The sequence below is a fragment of the Rhinopithecus roxellana genome, chromosome 6 (assembly GCF_007565055.1).
Source record: "Rhinopithecus roxellana isolate Shanxi Qingling chromosome 6, ASM756505v1, whole genome shotgun sequence".
Taxonomy (NCBI): Eukaryota; Metazoa; Chordata; class Mammalia; order Primates; family Cercopithecidae; genus Rhinopithecus; species Rhinopithecus roxellana.
Genome location: NC_044554.1, coordinates 112,773,144 through 112,794,341, shown reverse-complemented (window position 1 = coordinate 112,794,341; position 21,198 = coordinate 112,773,144). Strand labels below are relative to the sequence as shown.

Here is a 21,198-nt window from a genome sequence, read left to right as displayed (position 1 = left end):
CTGGGAAATAGGGAGGATCCTGATTGGCAAGGGGAGATGGTAACACTGGTTTGAAACACACTTTGGGCTGTTGATAAGATATGGAAGTGTAGGAACTTGGAGATCCTGTGGCATGAAGGAAATTCCCACAGAGCATGATAGAGAGAGGAACAGATAACTGGGAGTAGAGCCTTGGATAGCACGCATTGGTAGAGAGATTTGGGGAGAAAAAAAGAAGGAGTTTGAAAACAGATGATACTGGAGGAGTAGGATATTATTTTTAGAAGCCAAGATAAAGTCAGATTTAATCATTTTTATTTTCATTGCTGGGAAATAACAACAACCCAGGTAAAGATTTAGAGCATAAATTGGTAGAAGATAGTTGTACATAGGTGTGTGTGTACATAGGTCCTATTCTGTGACCCAGGAAGCGGAGGAAAAGGATGATAGAAAGTGATACGGGAGTATCACCTGGCTCAGTGAGCATCACACAGGCTGAGGGGTCTAAGTAGATCTTGAGTTCTCAGCTGAGAAGTCACCAGTGTAGTCCCTGTGGGAACAGGAGGATGGATATCCATAAAGAAACAACTGGGTGAGCAAACTGCTCAGAGAACGTGAATATCTTGATTCTTTGCAGTGGAATAGTGTCATTCGATTGTGTGGTCTGGGAAGGGGCTCTGCTGGTGACAAACTGGGCAGAGGCCCTACTCACCCACTGTCAGATGAAAAGTCGAATTTTACCTTGGTGCTAAACTTACCAAGGGGAGTGGCTGGGTCAATGGTGGCCAAAAGTTTAATTTGTTAGCAAGATCTGTGACAGTATTTTATATCCTTTTAGCAAATTCAGTGGATAAGAAAAATTAGAATCCAGAATTAGCGTGATCTTTGTGGGCCACTTGCTTTACTTCCCGCAGTTCATCACTTAACATAAGGAACTGGAATCCCCAGTGTGTCATGGGGTAAAATAAAAGCATTTCTTTTAAGTTGAGAAAGATTGTTCAAATAGGGATGGGGAAGACTTTAATAGTCACTTCTATGAAGAAACCCTGGAAATTGTAGTTTAAGAAAAGTGCTTTGGGAGCACTAATATTTTGTGGTTGCTAAAAAATGTTATTTTGGTTTTAAGATATATTAACAAACATATGTACAGTGTGCAGCTAAGGGACTTTGATCCAACAAATCCTTGATGGGTACCTCCTTTGTGACAGGAGCAATGCAAAGGGGTACAAATTAATTAAGATGCGATTTCTCTCTCAGTAAACATACTGTCTATGAGGGTCAGACCTTGGGCAAATACGGTATGTTGCAACATATGCAAAAATGAAAGTGGGCCCCAGGTACAGAAACAGGAGGGAGTGCTCGCAGTGGTTAGTCCTCACTGATTGGAGACTGTCAGAGGGATCTGCACCTTTTCTGCACACTGGAACACCCATGCGCACACACGCTCACATGCACATGCCAGGCAGGACCCCAGCTTTACGAAAGGACTGTTTCTTGGTGGTTCTCAGTGACCTTCTGTCTTTTCCCCGTCAGGGTGTTGATACAAGCTGGAGCTCTTTGTTGGAGTCTTCCAGAGCTCTCCCAGGGAGAGGTAGGGAAGGGAGCTTGTCCAGCAGAAGTTGGGAAGCACAGAGATCATCTGCCTTCTTCTGACCCGGTATTGATGCAGGCTGAGGCCTCTGTTGTAATGTGCTGGGTAGGTTTTGGGGAATAGGTCAAGAGTGTAATGGAGAGCCTGGCCAGGTCATGATTTAAATCTAGAAGCCTAAAAAGTCCGTTCCATTCTGTATCTCAACAACAGTATTTCTTGACTGCCTACCCATGTGCCTTGCACTGTTCTAGGTACTGTGAAAGATCTCAGAGAAGTTGAGGACATCATGTAACACTCTTTAATAAGGAGTGTTAGAGTTCATAATCAAGACTGGACAAGGAGAAAATCCTGTAAGCTAGAATCAAGGAGTGTCTTATTGGGGGTGGTGAGGCCTGAAGAAGGAAAAGGGAGAGTGTTCCTGATTGGTTTAAACAAAAGCTTTTATTCCTGGGGGCACAGACTTGAAATTCTCGTCCTCTGCTCCTGGTTGCTTTGGAGTATAGTTGGGAGGACAGATAAGCAAGCAGATAGTTGTAGAGTGTGAGAAGTATTTAGATTTCTGTCCAGCTTGCTGTGGGAGTACAGTGGTAATGCCACCTGAGCCGAGTCTTAGAGGAGGTCAGAGGGTGGGCACGGCGGGGCACAGGAAAGCGGAACGTGGTGAGGACGGCAGGTGCACGTGGGGGCAGTGCATGGGCAGGAGGAGGTGGTTAGGAGCCAGCCAGACAGGAAGGGCCTGGACACCACAGGGGAGCCTTTGGATTTTAGCCTTACAGCACTGAGGAGACATTATTAGCCAACATGATAACATTGGTATTTTGGAAAGATGGTTTTTTAAAAAGAAAAGCACTTTTCCCCAATTATAAAATTAATGCTTTTGAAAATTTGGAAAATACAGAAAAGTATAAAAATGAAAATAAAAATGTCCCCATAATCCTGTCACTAAGTAACTATTGTTAACATTTTGGTGTGGAAAGAGCATTCTTAATTATGCTGATGGAGATTCATTAAATGAGCTGGTGTGGATGTTCAAAGTCATTTAATCCAAACGTGCATCAGTGAAGAATCTGGGTCATGGAAGTTTTCCAAGTTGACATAAGCGAGTTATTGGAGGCATCGTATTAATTCCAGGTCTCCTCCATTCCTCCCTAGCTGATGTTCTTTCCACAGCAATCTACTGCACCCTGTTGAGGTCTACGCCTGTGACACAGGCCAAATAGGGTATAGGACTAGATTTACTGCAGTCAGTAAAATAAAATAATACTTAACTGAACATATAGGCAAATCTTGGTATTAAAGGTATATCTAGATTGTTTTTAATTTCATTTTTAATAAAGATTATATAATGACTCCTTGGATTAATCTGTATTATCATATAATTAAATCTCAACTCTCCAAATGCTGTAGGATATAAATGTTTTTGTGAAAGCCTCTAATAAAAATAACCTGGTCCAGTCTTCTGAAATGTGACGTTGACTTACTAAATTAACAAGATATAAAATAATGATTTGAAAAGTGATTTTTAGAAAGCTAACATGTTCTTGTTACTAGTTATAGAGTAGTGTGTAATACAAAATAATTTCTAGAAATGTTTGTAAAATTGATGAGAGTAGATGAAGAATGCTAGATTATTAGCAAGCTGCATACTGGCAGTTAAAAAGAGATTAATACACTATTATCAGTACTTTTAAAACATTAACTTGAGACAAAGTTCAGGATTCTTCAACAGCTATAATCCTCAACTTACGATAAATTTATCCAGAAAAAAGTTACTTGGTTAAATGATTCTCTTAGAATTAATGCTTATAGTTTTATTTTTCTTAAATGTTCTTTTGCTTTTCAGACTCTAAAATTTCATTTTCTTAGAAATTGTTTTGACTTTCCCAGCAGTAACTGCCCTTAGAGAAGCACTATAGAACAGTGGAAAGTCCAGTCTGGAGTTAGACCTGGGTGTAGACAGACCTGGGTTTTAAAAGCCAGCTTTTCCAATTATTAGGTGTAATTTAGTGTGTTTCCTTATCCTTAAAATGGGGCGAATGATTCCTGTTTCACATGGCGGTTGGAAGGGTTAGCTGTATAGATAAAGCACTTGGCACAGTTCCTGGCACATAGTAGGCAGGCAATAAATGGTAGCTGTTTCTATTCTTACAGTGAAAGCCTGTTTGACCGCATAAGCCATTGTATCTGGAGTCGTTACTTCATCACTGAGCAAGCATAAGAATTATTCCTTTTATGCTTGCCTTCTTTCTTTCCTTTGTTAAGTAGTATTTACATTTTCCCCTGAACTTATAAGCCACCATACTTTTATCTTTATTTTTATTTTATTCATTTCATAATTAGTATTTGTTATCCATTAGCATAAAGGCATTCCTAAAATACGATTTTGATATTGCTGTTGTATTTAAACATTTTCAAAAGTGACACAAATGGAAGCTGGAATGGTGTACTAGTTCTTCCTGCTTTTTTCCCCCTGACTGTTTTTGTTATAGACTGAAATAATCCTCCATTCTGCTTTTTGGAATGTGGATATAAATATTTTTAAATTCATTTGGTGACAACGCAAAAATAAGTAATTATATATGTAAAACTAGTATGATAGGAGTGAAGTTTTTGTTATAATAAGCAGATAGCTAAGAGCTTCTGTATTTTTTCTACAGATATTCTTAGGTTAATTTTATTAAGGGAGAAACAGAATTGTTGCAGTATATTACTAAAGTGAAAATATAGCCATGCACAGATTGAAATGTATGGTAAAAGCCTTCTTTCTGACTTCCCATCAGGTGTCATCTGAAGACAGAAGTGCCCTGTGGGCTTTGGTTACGTTCTATGGGGGGGACTGCCAGCTGACCCTCAATAAGAAATGCACGCATTTGATTGTTCCAGAGCCAAAGGGGGTAAGCATTTCTTGTGCCACTTTCTTTTTCTATGTCATTTAAGAATTTCTAGTAATCACATGTCTTTTTTGAGCTTCTTTTTAATTAATTATTATATTTCATTTACAAAAGCTGATTATATTGGTTTATATTATTTTATCCAGCTTCATTCCACAAAAGATGTGAGATGATTGTAAATTGTAAGCCAAATATAACTTCTAAATACTATGAAATTTGGCTTCATTTTATGTAGAAAATAGGAAAATGTTATTAATCTGAAGAATTTCCTTTCAAATCCAGTAAAACTTTGGTTCATTTTTATTTGTAAAAAAAAATGTATTTTTAGTTCCCCTCACCGTTTTTTTTTTTTAAACCTCATACCAGGTATAATTATAAACATGCGTTTAGTGAAATTTTTGATATATTTTCTTCTTCATAATCTGGAATATATGAAAATGACTTTTGTCTTGATAAGCATAGGGCTCTCATCCTTGAGCAGTGGTGTGGCTGTACGGATTTTGTTTCCGTAAGTAGAGTTCCTGGATCAGCAGCATCTGCCCTCCTTGGGTCCTTGTTAGAAATGCAGCCTGTTGGCCAGGCGCAGTGGCTCACGCCTGTAATCCCAGCACTTTGGGATGCCAAGGTGGATGGATCAGTTGAGGTCAGGAGTTCGAGACCAGCCTAACCAACATGAAGAAATCCCATCTCTACTAAAAATACAAAAATTAGCCAGGCGTGGTGGCATGTGCTTGTAATCCCAGCTACTCAGGAGGCTGAGACAGGATAATCACTTGAACCCAGGAGGTGGAAGTTGCAGTGAGCCGAGATCACACCACTGCACTCCAGTCTGGGTGACCGAGTGAGATTCTGTCTCAAAAAACACAAAGAAATGAAGTCTGTCCAGCCTCTTCCCAGACCTAATCAAATGAGCCGAACAGTCAGTGTGTGATCAAGTCCTCTGGTGGGTGATTCTGATGCATACTAACTAAAGTTTCAGAACCACTGTTCTATAGAAAGCATTATATAAAATTTATGATGTGACTCCTAAAATTTAAATAAAAAACGTATTTTCCATGACAATTTAAGTGATAAACAGTATACTTTGGTTAAAATAGTGGGTTCTTTTTACATTAATGTTGATTTATAGCAAAAATTTATTTGATTTTTACATAGTTAAAAATTTGAAGGGGTAATGAAACCTTTAACTTTTTTAACTGAGTTAGGATTATAATTTAAGAGCCACTATGTGAACAGAGTGGGTTTGTCAAAGCTGTTTTGAATTGTGATTTGACGTTTTAATTTTAGTGCCTTAATTTAGGGTTTTTCCCCCTTCCAAAATATTTTGATGATAAATCCTTAGTAACTCTTTGGGCTTTAGGATATAGTATGTATTTTAAAGTATTTATTGACTTTAGACTAATTTGTACGTGTATAGCTAAAAATGGAATCTTTTAAAATTTTTACTTGGAAGGAAAAACAAATCTAAGTCATAAGGTCTATATATAAATACTTTAATTGAGTTTTATTTATCCCAACAAAGAGGCACTTAAAAGGAATCATTTTCTTTGGCTAAAACATGCTTGTGAGTAAGACAACAAATATGCTACTATAATTATATTTAGATAAAGCAAATACTCCATATATTTTAAAAGTTGATACTAAACATGATATTATGTATAATGTATTATGCATATAGAGATTATCTTATCTAAGTCAATAGTGGAATTATAATATTGTCTTATGTAATATATTTGTTCTTCATTCTTGATTTCATTTATGGACTGGAAAAGATAAGTCTTTTTTTGCTTTTCCAGTTTTAATTTCCCAGTTTTATATGAACTAATTCAACATAGGGAAAAATGAACTGCTATTTTAATGCTTACTGTGTTTCTTCTGCAACGGTAAATATTTGTTAAAAGCAGATTTTGTGTTTGCCAGTAATAAAAATAACACTAATACGCAGCCATTAGTGAGCACTTACTAATTGCCAGTACCGTGCTGCTTGCGGCATGCAGTGAAGGAAGTCCTGCTGTCCCCTTGAGGAAACTGAAACACAGACACCCACCATTCCTTTCTCTAACCCCGTTCTGTACACATTACTGTTCTTAAGTAATTTTTTTTTCCTGAGGCAGAGTCTCACTCTGTCGCCCAGGCTGGGGTGCACTGGTGCGATCTCAACTCACTGCATCCTCCATCTCCTGGGTTCACACAATTCTCCTGCGTCAGCTTCCCAAGTAGCTGGGATTACAGGCACGCGCCACCACACCTGACCAATTTTTGTATTTTTGGTAGAGACCAAATGTTGGCCAGTCTGGTCTTGAACTCCTGACCTCAAGTGATCTGCCCACCTCGACCTCTCAAATTGCTGGGATTACAGGAGTGAGCACTGCGCCCAGCCCTTAATTTTTAAGAAATCATAATGCCCAAATGTAAAGAAAGAGAAAGAGAGCAATTAATAATGAAAAACAACCAGAATTTTTTAATGCTCAAGTATAACTACCCTAGAAGACAATGAAGTAGTAAGATATTACATGGTCCGGAAGTGGTGGCTCATGCCTATAAATCCCAGCACTTTGGGAGGCCAAGGTGGGAGGTCTCTTGAGCCCAAAAGTTTGAGATCAGCCTGGGCAACAAAGTGAGACCCCATCTTTACAAAAAATAAAAAATTAGCTGGACGTGGTGACTCACACCTATAGTCCTAGCTACTTGGGAAGCTGGGGACGGAAGGATTGCTTGAGCCTGGGAGGTTGAGGCTGCAGTGAGCTGTGATTGCATCATTGCACTCCAGCCTGGGCAACAGAGTGAGACCCTGCTTCAAAAAAAAAAAAAAAAAACAACGGTATTTGTAAATGTATAACTTACATATATGAGCATATATTTTTATATATTACAATCATGAATATGGCAGCTGCAAAAAAAGATTAATGTTGTATATCTGTTGTAATGATGACATAAAGGGTATAAGTGATCATTGCACTTAGTGACATTTTCCAATGAAATTCAATGAAAAAAAAACATTGACCAACTTGCAGTAAATTTTTGAATAAGCTAGAAATAATTCCTTTGATTTTTTTTTTTTTTTGAAAATTAAGTGCATTACCTCCAGATATTTTTTAATATGACTGATGGTACATTACCAGAATGTTTGCAGGATAATTCCTCGACTAAGCAGCATTGTCTTGATCATTCTTTTTTTTTTTTTTTTTTTTTTTTTTTGAGACGGAGTCTCGCTCTGTCGCCCAGGCTGGAGTGCAGTGGCCGGATCTCAGCTCACTGCAAGCTCCACCTCCCGGGTTGACGCCATTCTCCTGCCTCAGCCTCCCGAGTAGCTGGGACTACAGGCGCCGCCACCTCACCCGGCTAATTTTTTGTATTTTTAGTAGAGACGGGGTTTCACCGTGTTAGCCAGGAGGGTCTCGATCTCCTGACCCTGTTATCCGCCCGTCTCGGCCTCCCAAAGTGCTGGGATTACAGGCTTGAGCCACCGCGCCCGGCCAATCATTCTAGGAATTAGCATTGCCTCAACCATTTCCTTCCAGCCAGCTTTTGTGACAAATAACATAGGCTCTCACAAATTTCCAAAACTTCAGGGAGTGGTAACAGCTCTTCTTTAGTGTCAGGCTTACTTTCAGCCAAGATCACAGGATCAGAAAGTGACAGTTGGACTTCGTATTCATGTCTGTCTGTTGTCTTTAAGGCAGTAGTGTTTCATTCCTGTTGGATCCTGGTAGGCCTTGCACCCTTCTATGGCGTGGTATTCCCTGCCTCACCTCACCTCTTCCCTGGTTCTTTCTAATTCACCCCTTGAAGGCTAAGAAGCACCAGTCTATAAAATGAACTGAAGGAGCCATATATTCCGGCATAGTCTGTTTATAAAACCAAAATGGTTTTAAGTTAATGTTAATTATAATTAGCCATTATGTTCTTGATTCATGATTATGTTATGTTTGTGGATTATGTAACTCAATAACCACAAATATTTGAAAAATTAAATCCCTTTAAAAAGACTGAATTTTTATCATTCCTTTAAATTATTGTATTTTATAATCTATTCAGATATAGATTTGTAAACCTAATAGTGGTGAATTTAAATAGTTTCTTTTAATTTATAAGTTTTATGAGTGCTACACAAAAATAACATTTCTTTTTAAGGTAAATGTTTGTTTTTATTTTTTTTAATGAGCACATAGCAAAAGCTTGTGCAAATGGCATAATAAAACTACCTTTTATACTCTTGAAGTTTAAAAATTTCAGATGGAAAAGAATGAAAGAATTTATAACTTAAAACCAACAGAAGCAGGGCATGGTTATTAGCTGTTGGGGAGAGGGCATGGTTGGGAGAGGGGACACGGTTGGGGAGAGGGGCATGGTTGGCCCTTGAGGCCCTTGGCACTTCGTGAATTAGAAGTTTTGAGGATACAAAATTTAGAATAATTTAGTTGATAAACTGGGTCAGGCAACGGCATCTAAACATTGCTTTCCTCTTAAGTCGTCTTTGTTTAAACAGTGATTAAAAACTACCTATCTTGTGAAAAGCAAGAAAAAACTTGAGTGAAATATAGTAAGACTGTTTACCTAAATGTTTTACTTAGATTTCCATAGGAAATAGTCAAGTTATTTCTGAAATGTGAAATGCCAGCATTCTATACAAACTAGGAACTCAAGAGCCTACTGGATCCCAGCTTTTTAAATGTGAAATTATCTTTTTCATATCCAAATTTTTCAGTGACTCCTCTTCATGGCGATAGTTTTGTTTTTTGGTATTTGCTAAAACAGAATTAAAAATAACTTTTTTTTGTATTTTATTATTTCAACAAATATCTTTTTAACTTGGAAAAATAATATGTAAACCATATTACATATAGTCATATGTTATTCAAACAGATGATATTTTTGTATTAATTGGTTTGTAAATATTTTGCTGTGTACCTGGACTTCATATTTTCCTAAAATAACTCAGGTTTTTCTGGGATGGGTAGTCCAGAAATTGAAAATCTCTAGTAGAAATGTATCATCTGGAGAGATTTATATAACATTTTATGCTTTTAAATATTTAAGAACAGCATGATTTTTAGGATAAAGAATAAAACATTTTATTATCAAGGGTATAGGTAAATTGATGTACTCTTACATAGCTGTTGGAAGTGTGATTGCTATAGCCTTTTTGGGAAGGGAAGTGTAGTTATAGATATGAAGCCTTATATCTGTATTTCTTTTCAAACCTCCACCAAAACCTAGGAATAAGTCATAAAATATAACTCCAGTTTTTCATAGTAGTGAAACGCTGGAAACAACTACGTGGCTAACACTGGGGGATGAACTAAGTTATACAGCTGTGCAACTGAAGAGGAAACTCAAAGCCTTTGAGACTACTGGGGAGATCTGAATAGGGCCTGAGGATGAGGTGAATCATAGTTCATTGTGCTGCTATGATAATTATGGTGATTTAGAAAGTCTTTATCAATTTGAGATCCATAAACAAAGTCCAGGAGAAGCAAGATTTGTGAAAGGTTGCCAGTTATTGAAGCTGGGTGACAGATACAAGGGATTTATTCTGCTAGTCTCTTATTTGGTCTGTGTTTGAAAATGTACATAAAAAAGTTAAAAACAAAAACATAAAAGTATACATATTTTCATAGGAGGAGGTTGTTCACAATATATTAAAGTGAAAAAGGAGCATTATAAAGTATTTGTTTACTATGACTATGTGTTTTTTCCCTTTGTCCTTTTAATATAGGTATATATATATTTATAACAAATAATTTAACCTATACCCTAAAAATGTTAATCGTGGTCCTCTCTAGTCAGCGTGATTATGATTACATTCATTTTCCTTTGCTTAGCTTCTTATTCATGGGTGTCTCCCATGACTAGGTTTTTCTTGTATTTTAAAAAGGTTTAAGAAAGAACAACCTCACAAACACAAGTTAAGTCACTGAGCCATGTGCAGAGCTCACTGTTTGCAAGGATCTGCATCTCCCAGATGGACAATGCCTGGCATTTGCCGCCAGGACTGAATGACTGACAGCTGTCCTCCCTGTGCTGCTGCCCCATATCCCTATTGCGTGTGACTCTTCTTCTACCCAGAAATTGCAAGTGCCGTCTTGGGGCTCCACAGCAGGACATGGAGTTGAGTTGAGGGCCCTGATTATGTGTTTGCTAGAGAATTGCTGTTATATGTTAGGCTTTTAGAAGCACAGCCAGTTTTACAAACTCTTATTTTAAAGTTACTTTATTGTCGTATTACTCTTACTTAACATTTTTAATTTATCTCCTCTTTCTTTGTTATTCCTTCCCTTGTGCCTTCCACATTCTGCTTTACCACGGTAGAGGCCTCCGTAAACTCGCCGTACATACTACTCCGGACACGTCTTTTCCATTGGGCTGTATTTTCTGCTTTCGTTCTAACTGTGCAAATTGTCATCATTTGTGCCCCAGCCAAAGCTCACCTTTCAATGGGGCTTTCCTCGTGTCCTCCAGCTTATGTTGATGAGATCCCCTTCCAATCTGTCACCGCATGATTCAGCACTGGTTTTATATTGTATTTGCATTCCGTATTTAATTTCTCTTTAGAACCAAATTGTGAGCCTTGTCAGGTCAGAGACTTGTTGCATCCTTTGTGTCTCCATCCCTTAGTGCTGCTTGGCATATAGGGTGAGCTCCATAAATACTAGATCTTGAATAGAGCTCTCCTGTGCAAGTCAGCAAGTCAGCCACACTCCATGAGTGTACATGATGCATTGGTGGCACTCTGCCATGCCGTTACTTTACTGTCATGGAAAAGCAAGCTTCTAAATATTATCAATCAATAAAAACTTAGGTAGCAATTATTCACTTCCTAATTTTCCATAGGATTACTAGCTCTACTTTTGTACTTAAAATATCATTTTAAAAAGTTAATTTTAAGCCAAGTCTTTTAAGACTCCTGTTGCAGGCATGATACCTTCCTACGGTCACTGCTGTATGGTTCCTTTTAACTTTTGCCTCATGTCCTCTGTCTTAAAGATCAAACTTTCCTTATGTATAAAACTGTAATAATAGTTGCTCAACATTTCAATTGCGTTCCTCTCCTGAGTTTTTTCTAAAATGCATAATGTAGGAAATGTGATAAAATTTACAGCTTTGTTTTGTGTGTGTGTGTTTCTGCTTTCCTCATAGGAGAAATACGAATGTGCTTTAAAGCGAGCAAGTATTAAAATTGTGACTCCTGACTGGGTTCTGGATTGCGTATCAGAGAAAACCAAAAAGGACGAAGCATTTTATCATCCTCGTTTGATTATTTATGAAGAGGAAGAAGAGGAAGAGGAAGAGGAGGAGGAAGTAGAAAATGAGGAACAAGATTCTCAGAATGAGGGTAGTACAGATGAGAAGTCAAGCCCTGCCAGCTCTCAAGAAGGGTCTCCTTCAGGTGACCAGCAGTTTTCACCCAAATCCAACACTGAAAAATCTAAAGGGGAATTAATGTTTGATGACTCTTCAGATTCATCACCGGAAAAACAAGAGAGAAATTTAAACTGGACCCCAGCCGAAGTCCCACAGTTAACTGCAGCAAAACGCAGGCTGCCTCAGGGAAAGGAGCCTGGGTTAATTAACTTGTGTGCCAACGTCCCACCCGTTCCAGGTAACATTTTGCCCCCTGAGGTCCGGGGTAATTTAATCGCTGCTGGACAAAACCTCCCAAGTTCTGAAAGATCAGAAGTGTTAGCTACCTGGAGCCCAGCTGTACGGACACTGAGGAATATTACTAATAATGCTGACATTCAGCAGATCAACCGGCCATCAAATGTAGCACATGTAAGTCACTCAGAAAAAATTTCAGTATTGGATTTTAGAATTGGATTTCACAGTCTATTTCAACGTAATTTATTGGTTTTGCCTTTTCAGACCAAATAACTTACAAGCAGTATTTGTGTGAGAACCTGTTTACTGGTGTGTGTGTGTGTGTGTATTTATTTATTTATTTCAGGGTCATTGAAAAAAAGGTAACTGTATGTTAAGTTGAAGATTTAAAGCAGGTGAGTAGAACCAGGATGTCCGTGATGGCGTACTATCCCTTGAAGGGTTTCTACTCTTACTTAGTTTAAAATTAGCAATGGCAGCAAAGAGAATCATGAAGTTTACCAGCTGTACCTGATTTGCTTATAATGAACTTCATGGTAGTAAGTAAATAGCACAAATTCATACATTTATTGAAGAAGCCTTGATTTCGGGTTACAGTTTATATAGCATGGAGCTTATTGATACAGAGTGGATCTCAAGTTTTGTTGCTGTTGTTTTTTGTTTTTTTGTTTTGTCTTGTTTTTGTTTTTGTTTTTGTTTTGCGATAGAGTCTCACTCTGTCGCTCAGGCTGGAGTGCAGTGGTATGATCTCTGCACACTGCAACCTCCGCCTCCCGGGTTCAAATGATTCTCCTGCTTCAGCCTCCCGAGTAGCTGGGATCATAGGCATGCGCCACCATGCCTGGCTAATTTTTTCTTTTTTTTTTTTGTATTTTTAGTAGAGACAGGGTTGCACCATGTTGGCCAGGCTGGTCTTGAACTCTTGATCTCTAGTGATCCACCCACCTCGGCCTCCCAGAGCGCTGGGATTACAGGTGTGAGCCACCATGCATGGCCTTAAAAGTTTTAAGTAGATATATTTCTATTTAAGACAGAAAGAAGGTAGTTGAGGTGGTATATTGGCCACTCTGCATTTTTCTCGGCACTGGAGATAAAATTGTGAATAAGAAAACCAATTTAGGTAGAGAAGACATACAGTAAGAGGAGAAATATGAACAGAAAGACTGTTGATGGTGAAAGGTGTTTTGAAGAAAATAATCAGGGTCCCGTAATAGCAGGTGAAGGGAAGGAGGCTGTTTTAGACAAGATGGTCAAGAAGGACCTCAGGCAGGAGGTGACTCAGATCAGGGTTGAATGACAAGGAAAGGCCGTGTGAAGAACTGAGGGCACAGAGTTCCCAGGCAAAAGGAAGGCACAATTGTGGGCATGAATTTGCTGAGTTCTAAGAAAAGAAAGTTAATGAAATTTGAACTGCATAAGGTGAATGAGTTCTAGGAAGGATTTAAAAGGGGCCTTGCCATATAGGGCCATAGTGAGGAGTATGGACTTTCTTGGAAGGAAGCCACTGGGTTTTGAGTTGGGGTGAGATGCACTCTGATAGGTATTGTGTAAACAGTGGATCGTAGGGGGCAAGAGTGAAGCAGAGAGGCCCCATAAGAGGATATAGAGGTGGAGTTTGAGAGAGAAAAAAATGAATGGGAGGATCCAGCTTTCTGGCCTGAGCAAGTGAAGGAAGTTGATGTCGTTTCAGAGATAAGGGACACTGGGGAAGCTGCAGGTTTGAAGAATCCAAGTTTCTTTTCAGATGTGTTGGGTTGGAGGTATCTGATCCATGCAGGGGCTGTCTGCTATGCGGTGGAACCAGAGGAAACAAGGCTGACTGAAGCTATGGAGGTAGATGTGAGGATGTATAGTAGGCGGGGCAGAGGAAGAGGAGGGTCTGGGACCAGGCTCTGAGGAGCCCCACCATTGAGAGCCAGCTGGGCTGTTCCATCTGATGGTGACGCCCCATCTGCCGCTTCACCTTGTTCTGGACACTTTAATTTCATAATAACAGTTCAAAGTCCTAGAAAAATGGCTCTGCATATAGGAACAGCCTGAAGCAGGGTCCAGTATTCTCCACATCCACTTTCAGTAGAAAGGCTTGATGTTGATGAAGTGGGGAAATTCAATATGGCTTAGGTGTAAGGTGATGTTGACAAACAATGATCATTTTATTGGGTGTGATAATAGCAGTGGTTTAAAAAGTGTGTAGAAATGCCGTGGGACAGACAAAATCCTTGTCTCACTCCCCTCCACCTAAGCAGTGGGTATTAGTAGTACACGATTCTTGGGATGATGGCATCAGTTGGCTTGGGGGTGGTTGGGAATGTGTGGCTGAGGAAATGGGGAGAAGGCCACCAAGATGAGGAGGTCCAAGAGCTTCTAGACCAGGGATTGTCCAAATGGGTCCCCATGAGAGCGCTGGGGTCAGCCAAGTTTAGGGAAAAATGAGATGCACAGAAGGAGCAGCTCCAGCACCGCCCAGTGCTGAGGTTGCCGGCCCTGGTCCCTGCGCATCCAAGTCCAGGCAGGTGGGCGGGATAAAGCCACAGGGCACAGTCGCAGCCACAGAGCAGCAAAGTGACGATCACACAGTCGTCCTGAGAACCAGAGGATGTCGTGACAGGTAGAAAGTAAAGGCCATAAAGAATGATAGGCTAGAGACAAAGAGGATTCTAGCATTTTTGACCTCAGACATGAGAAGAGTGATGATACTGCTGAGGTGGAGGAATTGAGGTGACCAGTCCTGGCAGGAAGACTGGGACCACACAGTAGACCTGTCCTGTCAGCAGTGGGATATGTGAGACATGGGCCATAAAGATCTCTCTCATAGGGTTGGTGTGAGGAATCATGGATGAAGCCTCTGGCACTTTGAGAAATGCTACTTTCTCACTTTCTTTAGGTGAGAAATTATGGACAGAAGTCATCCACTTGAAATAGGAAATGTTCTTTGCTCTTCATTTGTTTGTGGTTTCAAAAAGTGTTGGTCAGTTACTGCTGGTTAGTTACTACTTATTCCTAATATATATGTTTTGGTTGTTTTTTGAGACAGAGTCTCACTCTGTCGCTCAGGCTGGAGTGCAGTGGTGCGATTTCTGCTCACTGTAACCTGCACCTCCCTGGCTTAGGCGATTCTCTTGCCTCAGCCTCCTGAGTAGCTGGGATTACAGGTGCCCATCACCACGCCCGGTTAATGTTTGTTTATTTTTATTAGAGATGGATTTTTGCCATATTGGCCAGGCTGGTCTCGAACTCCTGACTTCAGGTGATCCGCCCACCTCAGCCTCCCAAAGTGCTGGGATTATAGGCGTGAGCCACCGTGCCTGGCCTTATTATGTTTTACAAATACAATGGATGTTGGTTTAAATATAAACTTCCGGCTGGGCGCAGTGGCTCAAGCCTGTAATCCCAGCACTTTGGGAGGCCGAGATGGGCGGATCACGAGGTCAGGAGACCGAGACCATCCTGGCTAACACGGGCAAACCCCGTCTCTACTAAAAAAATACAAAAAACTAGCCGGGCGCGGTGACCGGCGCCTGTAGTCCCAGCTACTAGGGAGGCTGAGGCAGGAGAATGGCGTAAACTCGGGAGGCGGAGCTTACAGTGAGCTGAGATCTGACCACTGCACTCCAGCCTGGGCAACAGAGTGAGACTCTGTCTCAAAAAAATATATATATACATATATATATATATATAAACTTCCTTATGTTTGTATTTGGATATAGAGACAATAATTTACTTTGAAATGGAAAGAATTGACTGCAGTAGGGAGTTTGAGCACATCTCTGCACTGGAAATTGTCCTTAGGAGATAAATTTGGTATACTCAGCTGTGTGCTCTAGCAATGGAAAACTGAGAAGGCTTCATCCATTTCTAGTGAGTGAATGGATTTGATCACTAGTGAGAATTGCAGAGATTTTCTGAGAGACTTTTATCAGTGCGAGAGAACATAAGGACATTTTACTGCTAGATGTGAAGAAAATGACTTTTTGAAAGTTTAGAAATATGAGACAGATTTAGTTGAACTAATGTTGGTGGGGGCGCGTAATTTACCATCAAAATCCTGTTTAAATTGCAAATGTATAGTGGTTAGAAGCCATGTGGTGTGTATCATAATGCTTTCTGTATATGGAATTCAGTAACTCAGTATTAATGTAGTATAAATGAGGATTATGACAGTTGTAATGGAAAAATTTTAACTTGACATTCATTCAGAATTGTTTGTAGTATAGCACAATTATGTAATTGAGCAATTAAGATTCTTTTTCATACATTCTTCAGGACTAACATGTTTCCAGCCAGAGGCAGATCAGATGGTTGAAAAAGTGATCAGATGAATGTGGTAGGGGTTTTGGGTGGCATCTCAATGGCTGGTCTTGCAGATGCCTCCTCTTCAGTCAGGCCTGCACCTCTCACTGCCTCAAGTGGAGAAGGTTCCAGGCCAATGGCTGTCTTCATTTCTAGCCGGGACTCTCATCCTGAATCTCCATCTGTTCTTCTCCCTTAATGGGCTGGGTTAGCAGTGGATGAGGACCCATCTTAACTGAAGCCCATAGTAGAAACAGCTGTAAATTGCCTCCTGTCCCACCCAGGCCTCCCTCAGCCCTCTGAGATCAGATGGAGCACTTTCTGCAGGCAGCAGACCCTGCTGAGTCCTCTTGGCCAATCTGAAAAATAGGAGCCTCTGGCCTCTGTCCTGTCCTGATGTCTGCTGCTGTGTTTGTCTAGGTCCTGTGCCCCTTCCTGAGCTCCCTTTCACCTGGAGTTGACAGGTGTAGAGGCGCGGGGAGCAGCATGTGGTGAATGACTGGTTCAGCCCTGTCCACCTGCAGATGGGCATTTATTTCTTTACTATCCCTCAGAGTTCCATGGGCTGTTTACATATGAGGGTGAAAAAGTAATATGTGTACAAAATTCAAAAATTCAAATGATACCAAAGGACAGAGTGAATAGTTAAACTCTTCGCCCCTCCCACCCCTCATTGCTGTTTACCTTCTCAAGAGGCAGCTGCTGTTTCTAGCAGTTTGCCATGTAGGGCTCATGGCTGGTGCCCAGCAGGCAGGCAGGTGCCCCACACATGCATGCTTCTCTCCACAGCACCGAATGCTGCTGGGCTCCGCAGGGTGACGTGTGATGGGGTGAATTTTCCCCTCTTCTTTTCTGGATTTTTAAAAATACTTTTAAATATGGAGATGAAACAGTTGTCTTATTATTTTGTTTAAAAGACATTTTTCTGCTTCGAGTTCCACTCAGGTGTTTCTGAAGTCTTGAATCTCATAGAGATGTTTCATACATAAGGTGATTTTAAAGATGGGTGTACCTAAGCTCTTGATTTTGACTTATTTCAATTCTTAACTCAATTATTTATCACTAAACCCAAAATCTGTTATCCTTGCAGGTCATATAACCTTTGCAATTTGGAGTCTGTTTAAGTGAAAGATATATGTTAGAATATGTTTGAGATTTTGGTATAGTTCTGATATGTGTTAAAATCAAATTCCTAGAATTTTGTTTACATTTTAAATGCTTTTAATAGGGTTAAAAGTTATATGGATTGAGTTTAATAAAATCTATTTTTACTGATTTCCATGACCATAAGAAGTTGGTTTCAAATTTTTGTTGCTTGAGCATGTGGAACAAAATTCATTGTATAACATGTATCTTTTGTTGTATTCAGTACACTATAGGATATTAAAAAAATAACTTGCTCTGCTTGGTGGGCATCTGCTGGTCACCGTCCTTCTCCTACTCCTCAGTGTACACAGAACTCTTAGCCTATTCCCTGTCATTGTGAAGCAGAAAGAGCTAGAAGACAAATAGTCTGGTTTGAATTCTTTTTTTCTAGCTTGAAATATTTTTGTCCCACATGAAGAACTCAGTCATTTTTGAGGAAGCATCATTTCCCAACTCTAATGATGAGTTCTTAGTTGGGAGAAACATCACCGTTTAAACAGCTCCGGTGGTGTCTTAGCTGGCCTCCTTTTCTGAAGAATGCCAGTGCACATAGCAAGTTGACAGTGGAGTGAAGGGCTCTTGGAGTCACAGCTTGGGTCATGCTGCTTTCATCAGGAAGGTGATTCACTGAGAACCTTTCTTTACTAGACTCTGGGCTGTAAGACAAGAGGAAATGGGAAGTGGCAGCTGTGGCGAGAAGGTTTGAGGTGAAGCTGAACCTGATTACCAGATGCCTTCACCACCTGTCATTCCTCAGTGCATTCCTGGGCCAGGAGAGGGTCTGCGGAGCTGATGTGGGCGATGGGCAGTGGAGAGGCACCGCGGACAGTGCAGGGAGCACCGAGGCTTAGCCTCCAGTTGTGCATAGGACTCACACGCCTTGCTCTGGCAAGCACATAAGCCGTCTGAGTCTTTGTCACTTTAATTCGTTAGTTTACTCCATTTTACTAACGTAGTTTCAAATTTTGGTGGTCTCAATATGTGAATGTACTTTATGATATTGGTGTTACAAAATAAATACAAAAGAAAATGCAGTATTGTTTTGAAGTTTCCAGTCATTTGCTGTGTCTGCTTGGTTGAATATTGTTAATAAATAGGATGCTATTATTCTCGTGACTAAGAAATTATCATTCGTTTGTTTCAGGAACTATTGATAATGTTTCACCTAACTTGTTTTGTAGATCTTACAGACGCTTTCAGCACCTACGAAAAATTTAGAACAGCAGGTGAATCACAGCCAGCAGGGACATGCAAATGCCAATGCAGTGCTGTTTAGCCAAGTGAAAGTGACTCCAGAGACACACATACTACAGCAGCAGCAGCAGGCCCAGCAGCAGCAGCAGCAACAGCACCCGGTTTTACACCTTCAGCCCCAACAGATAATGCAGCTCCAGCAGCAGCAGCAGCAGCAGATTTCTCAGCAACCTTACCCCCAGCAGCCACCACATCCATTTTCACAGCAACAGCAGCAGCAGCAGCAGCAAGCCCATCCGCATCAGTTTTCACAGCAGCAGCTACAGTTTCCACAGCAACAGTTGCATCCTCCACAGCAGCTGCATCGCCCTCAGCAGCAGCTCCAGCCCTTTCCGCAGCAGCATGCCCTGCAGCAGCAGTTCCATCAGCTGCAGCAGCACCAGCTCCAGCAGCAGCAGCTCGCCCAGCTCCAGCAGCAACACAGCCTGCTCCAGCAGCAGCAGCAGCAACAGCAGATTCAGCAGCAGCAGCTCCAGCAGCAGCAGCTCCAGCGCATGCACCAGCAGCAGCAGATGCAAAGTCAGACGGCGCCACACTTGAGTCAGACGTCACAGGCGCTGCAGCATCAGGTTCCACCTCAGCAGCCCCCGCAGCAGCAGCAGCCACCACCACCACCACCTCAGCATCATCAGCTTTTTGGACATGATCCAGCAGTGGAGAGTTAGTAGTGGAGATTTTTTTTTCCCTCTCTCCTAAAAGTCTTGTACTCACATAAATGCTTTGAGAGTGTTTGAGTGTGGAGTAAGGATTCATGTCAAAACAATTATTACAACATGGAGAGTGTGAGTCTCATACCTAACAAAGAATATCGTTACCATGGGATAATTATGCTTTCTTTTGTATTTTGGGACATCATATGCTGAAGTGAATATTGGTGTCCTGTAGAACATCTAGGCTGCCACAGGGACTCCTTCAGGGTATTTAATGGCCAGGCATAAGTTACATTGGTTTTAGTTTTTAACGATTATTCGGTGTAGACAGATAACTAGTATCTTTGTAGCAATATTCCCCATGCACTCTGATTACTGGTAGATATATCATGGTCAAGACTGATTAACATAATAGACTCACATTGCAAGACACCACTTTTTAACTTTTGTGCAAGCATATTCATAGGGTTTTAATTTTCTTTTTCTTATGTAATTTTACTCTAGTTCCAGAAGAAGGCTTCTTATTGGGATGTGTGTTTGCAATTGCGGATTATCCAGAGCAGATGTCTGATAAGCAACTGCTGGCCACCTGGAAAAGGGTGAGATTGTGCCTGGAGGAAGGACAACTATGTCTGAAGATGCTTCTTTCTTATGTAGATGTAACTATGTTCACTTAGCTGCATTCACTGAGCTGCACCTACATGTGTTATAAATGTGTGATGGGCATTTTGATTAACATTCTCTGTGGCCTCAGGCACAGCACTTTTCTGGGCATCAGTTTTCTCAGCTGTTAGATGAAGATGGTAGACTTCTTATTTTTTTCAGCTTGGAAATTCCAAGGGGCACTAATTATATGTGTATAATGGGGACGATGGAAATAAGTTCAGGCTTTTGGTGTCCTGGGAGAGGGACCATTCATTTGGATCTCAGTCGTTTCTCTTTCTCTAGAGGTAGCTGTTAGAAAATCCCAGAATCTCTAGAACCTCAGCTTCTTCCAGCCCAATTGTGAAACTGGAGTTAATTTAATTATTTATTATTTTGCATGGTGGCCTTTAAAGAAAAGAAATACTTTTTCTTGCATTCCCCAAAACTGAGTCAAGAAATTTTTTTTTTAATAAAAACTGAGTTTAAATGTGCCTCTAATATATCTTGAATGTGCTTCACTATAAACATCTCTAGTGCTTAAACCCCTCTTGTGTGCCAAGCATGCTGCAAGACCTAGGGAATATGTGGGAAATCACAGACGGAGAAAACCAAAGAGCAGTGCGAGAGGCAGCCACGCAGCTAAGCAGAGGCAGGGTGGCAGATGCAGACTGTTGTGAGAGCCTGAGAAAGGACCTTCACCCATCATGTTGTGGGGTGATGTGTTAAGAAAAGACTACTGGGAGAAGTGATTCCTGAACTGCTTATTATAGGATGAGTAGGAGTGAGAATTAGAGGGGAGGATTTTCCAAATGGTGCAGCACAGCCAAAGGCATGTGATTGGGGAAACTGACAGGCGGGTGCAAAGGACGGTGCCTCAGTGGGGTCCACAAGGCAGGGGTCGGGGTAGGAGCCAGGGCTGGCATGTCTTCCAGGACCTTGTTGATGCGCCATGTGGTGGAGTTTAGATGCAGGTGAAGTGATCAGCTGTGCATTTCAAGTAGTAAAGGGTTGAATCTGAAGGTGACCAGGGAGATGACTGTGTGGTTGGCTGAGGAAAGAGGCGGATGGCATGTGCCAGGGTGAAGGAGGAAGGGGACAGTTCTGAGAAGGACAGCAGCGGAGATTTTTTAAAAGTCAGAAGTGTTTGAAG

General features: G+C 40.7%; 1 protein-coding gene across 4 annotated transcripts in view; it reads left to right on the top strand.

Annotated features, from left to right (window-relative positions):
* The window catches only part of PAXIP1 (PAX interacting protein 1), a 60,236-nt gene that overhangs the window by 16,279 nt on the left and 22,759 nt on the right, over positions 1–21,198 (top strand). For 2 of the 4 annotated variants that reach the window (XM_030932496.1, XM_030932495.1), the window contains exons 5-8: positions 4,351–4,464; positions 11,602–12,237; positions 18,681–19,413; positions 19,908–20,002. In XM_030932496.1, coding sequence (XP_030788356.1) covers positions 4,351–4,464; positions 11,602–12,237; positions 18,681–19,413; positions 19,908–20,002 — 1,578 coding nt within the window. Of the gene's footprint in view, positions 1–1,512; positions 1,676–4,350; positions 4,465–11,601; positions 12,238–18,680; positions 19,414–19,907; positions 20,003–21,198 lie in introns of all 4 variants that reach the window. The other 2 variants (XM_030932498.1, XM_030932497.1) reach the window with 2 other exon arrangements.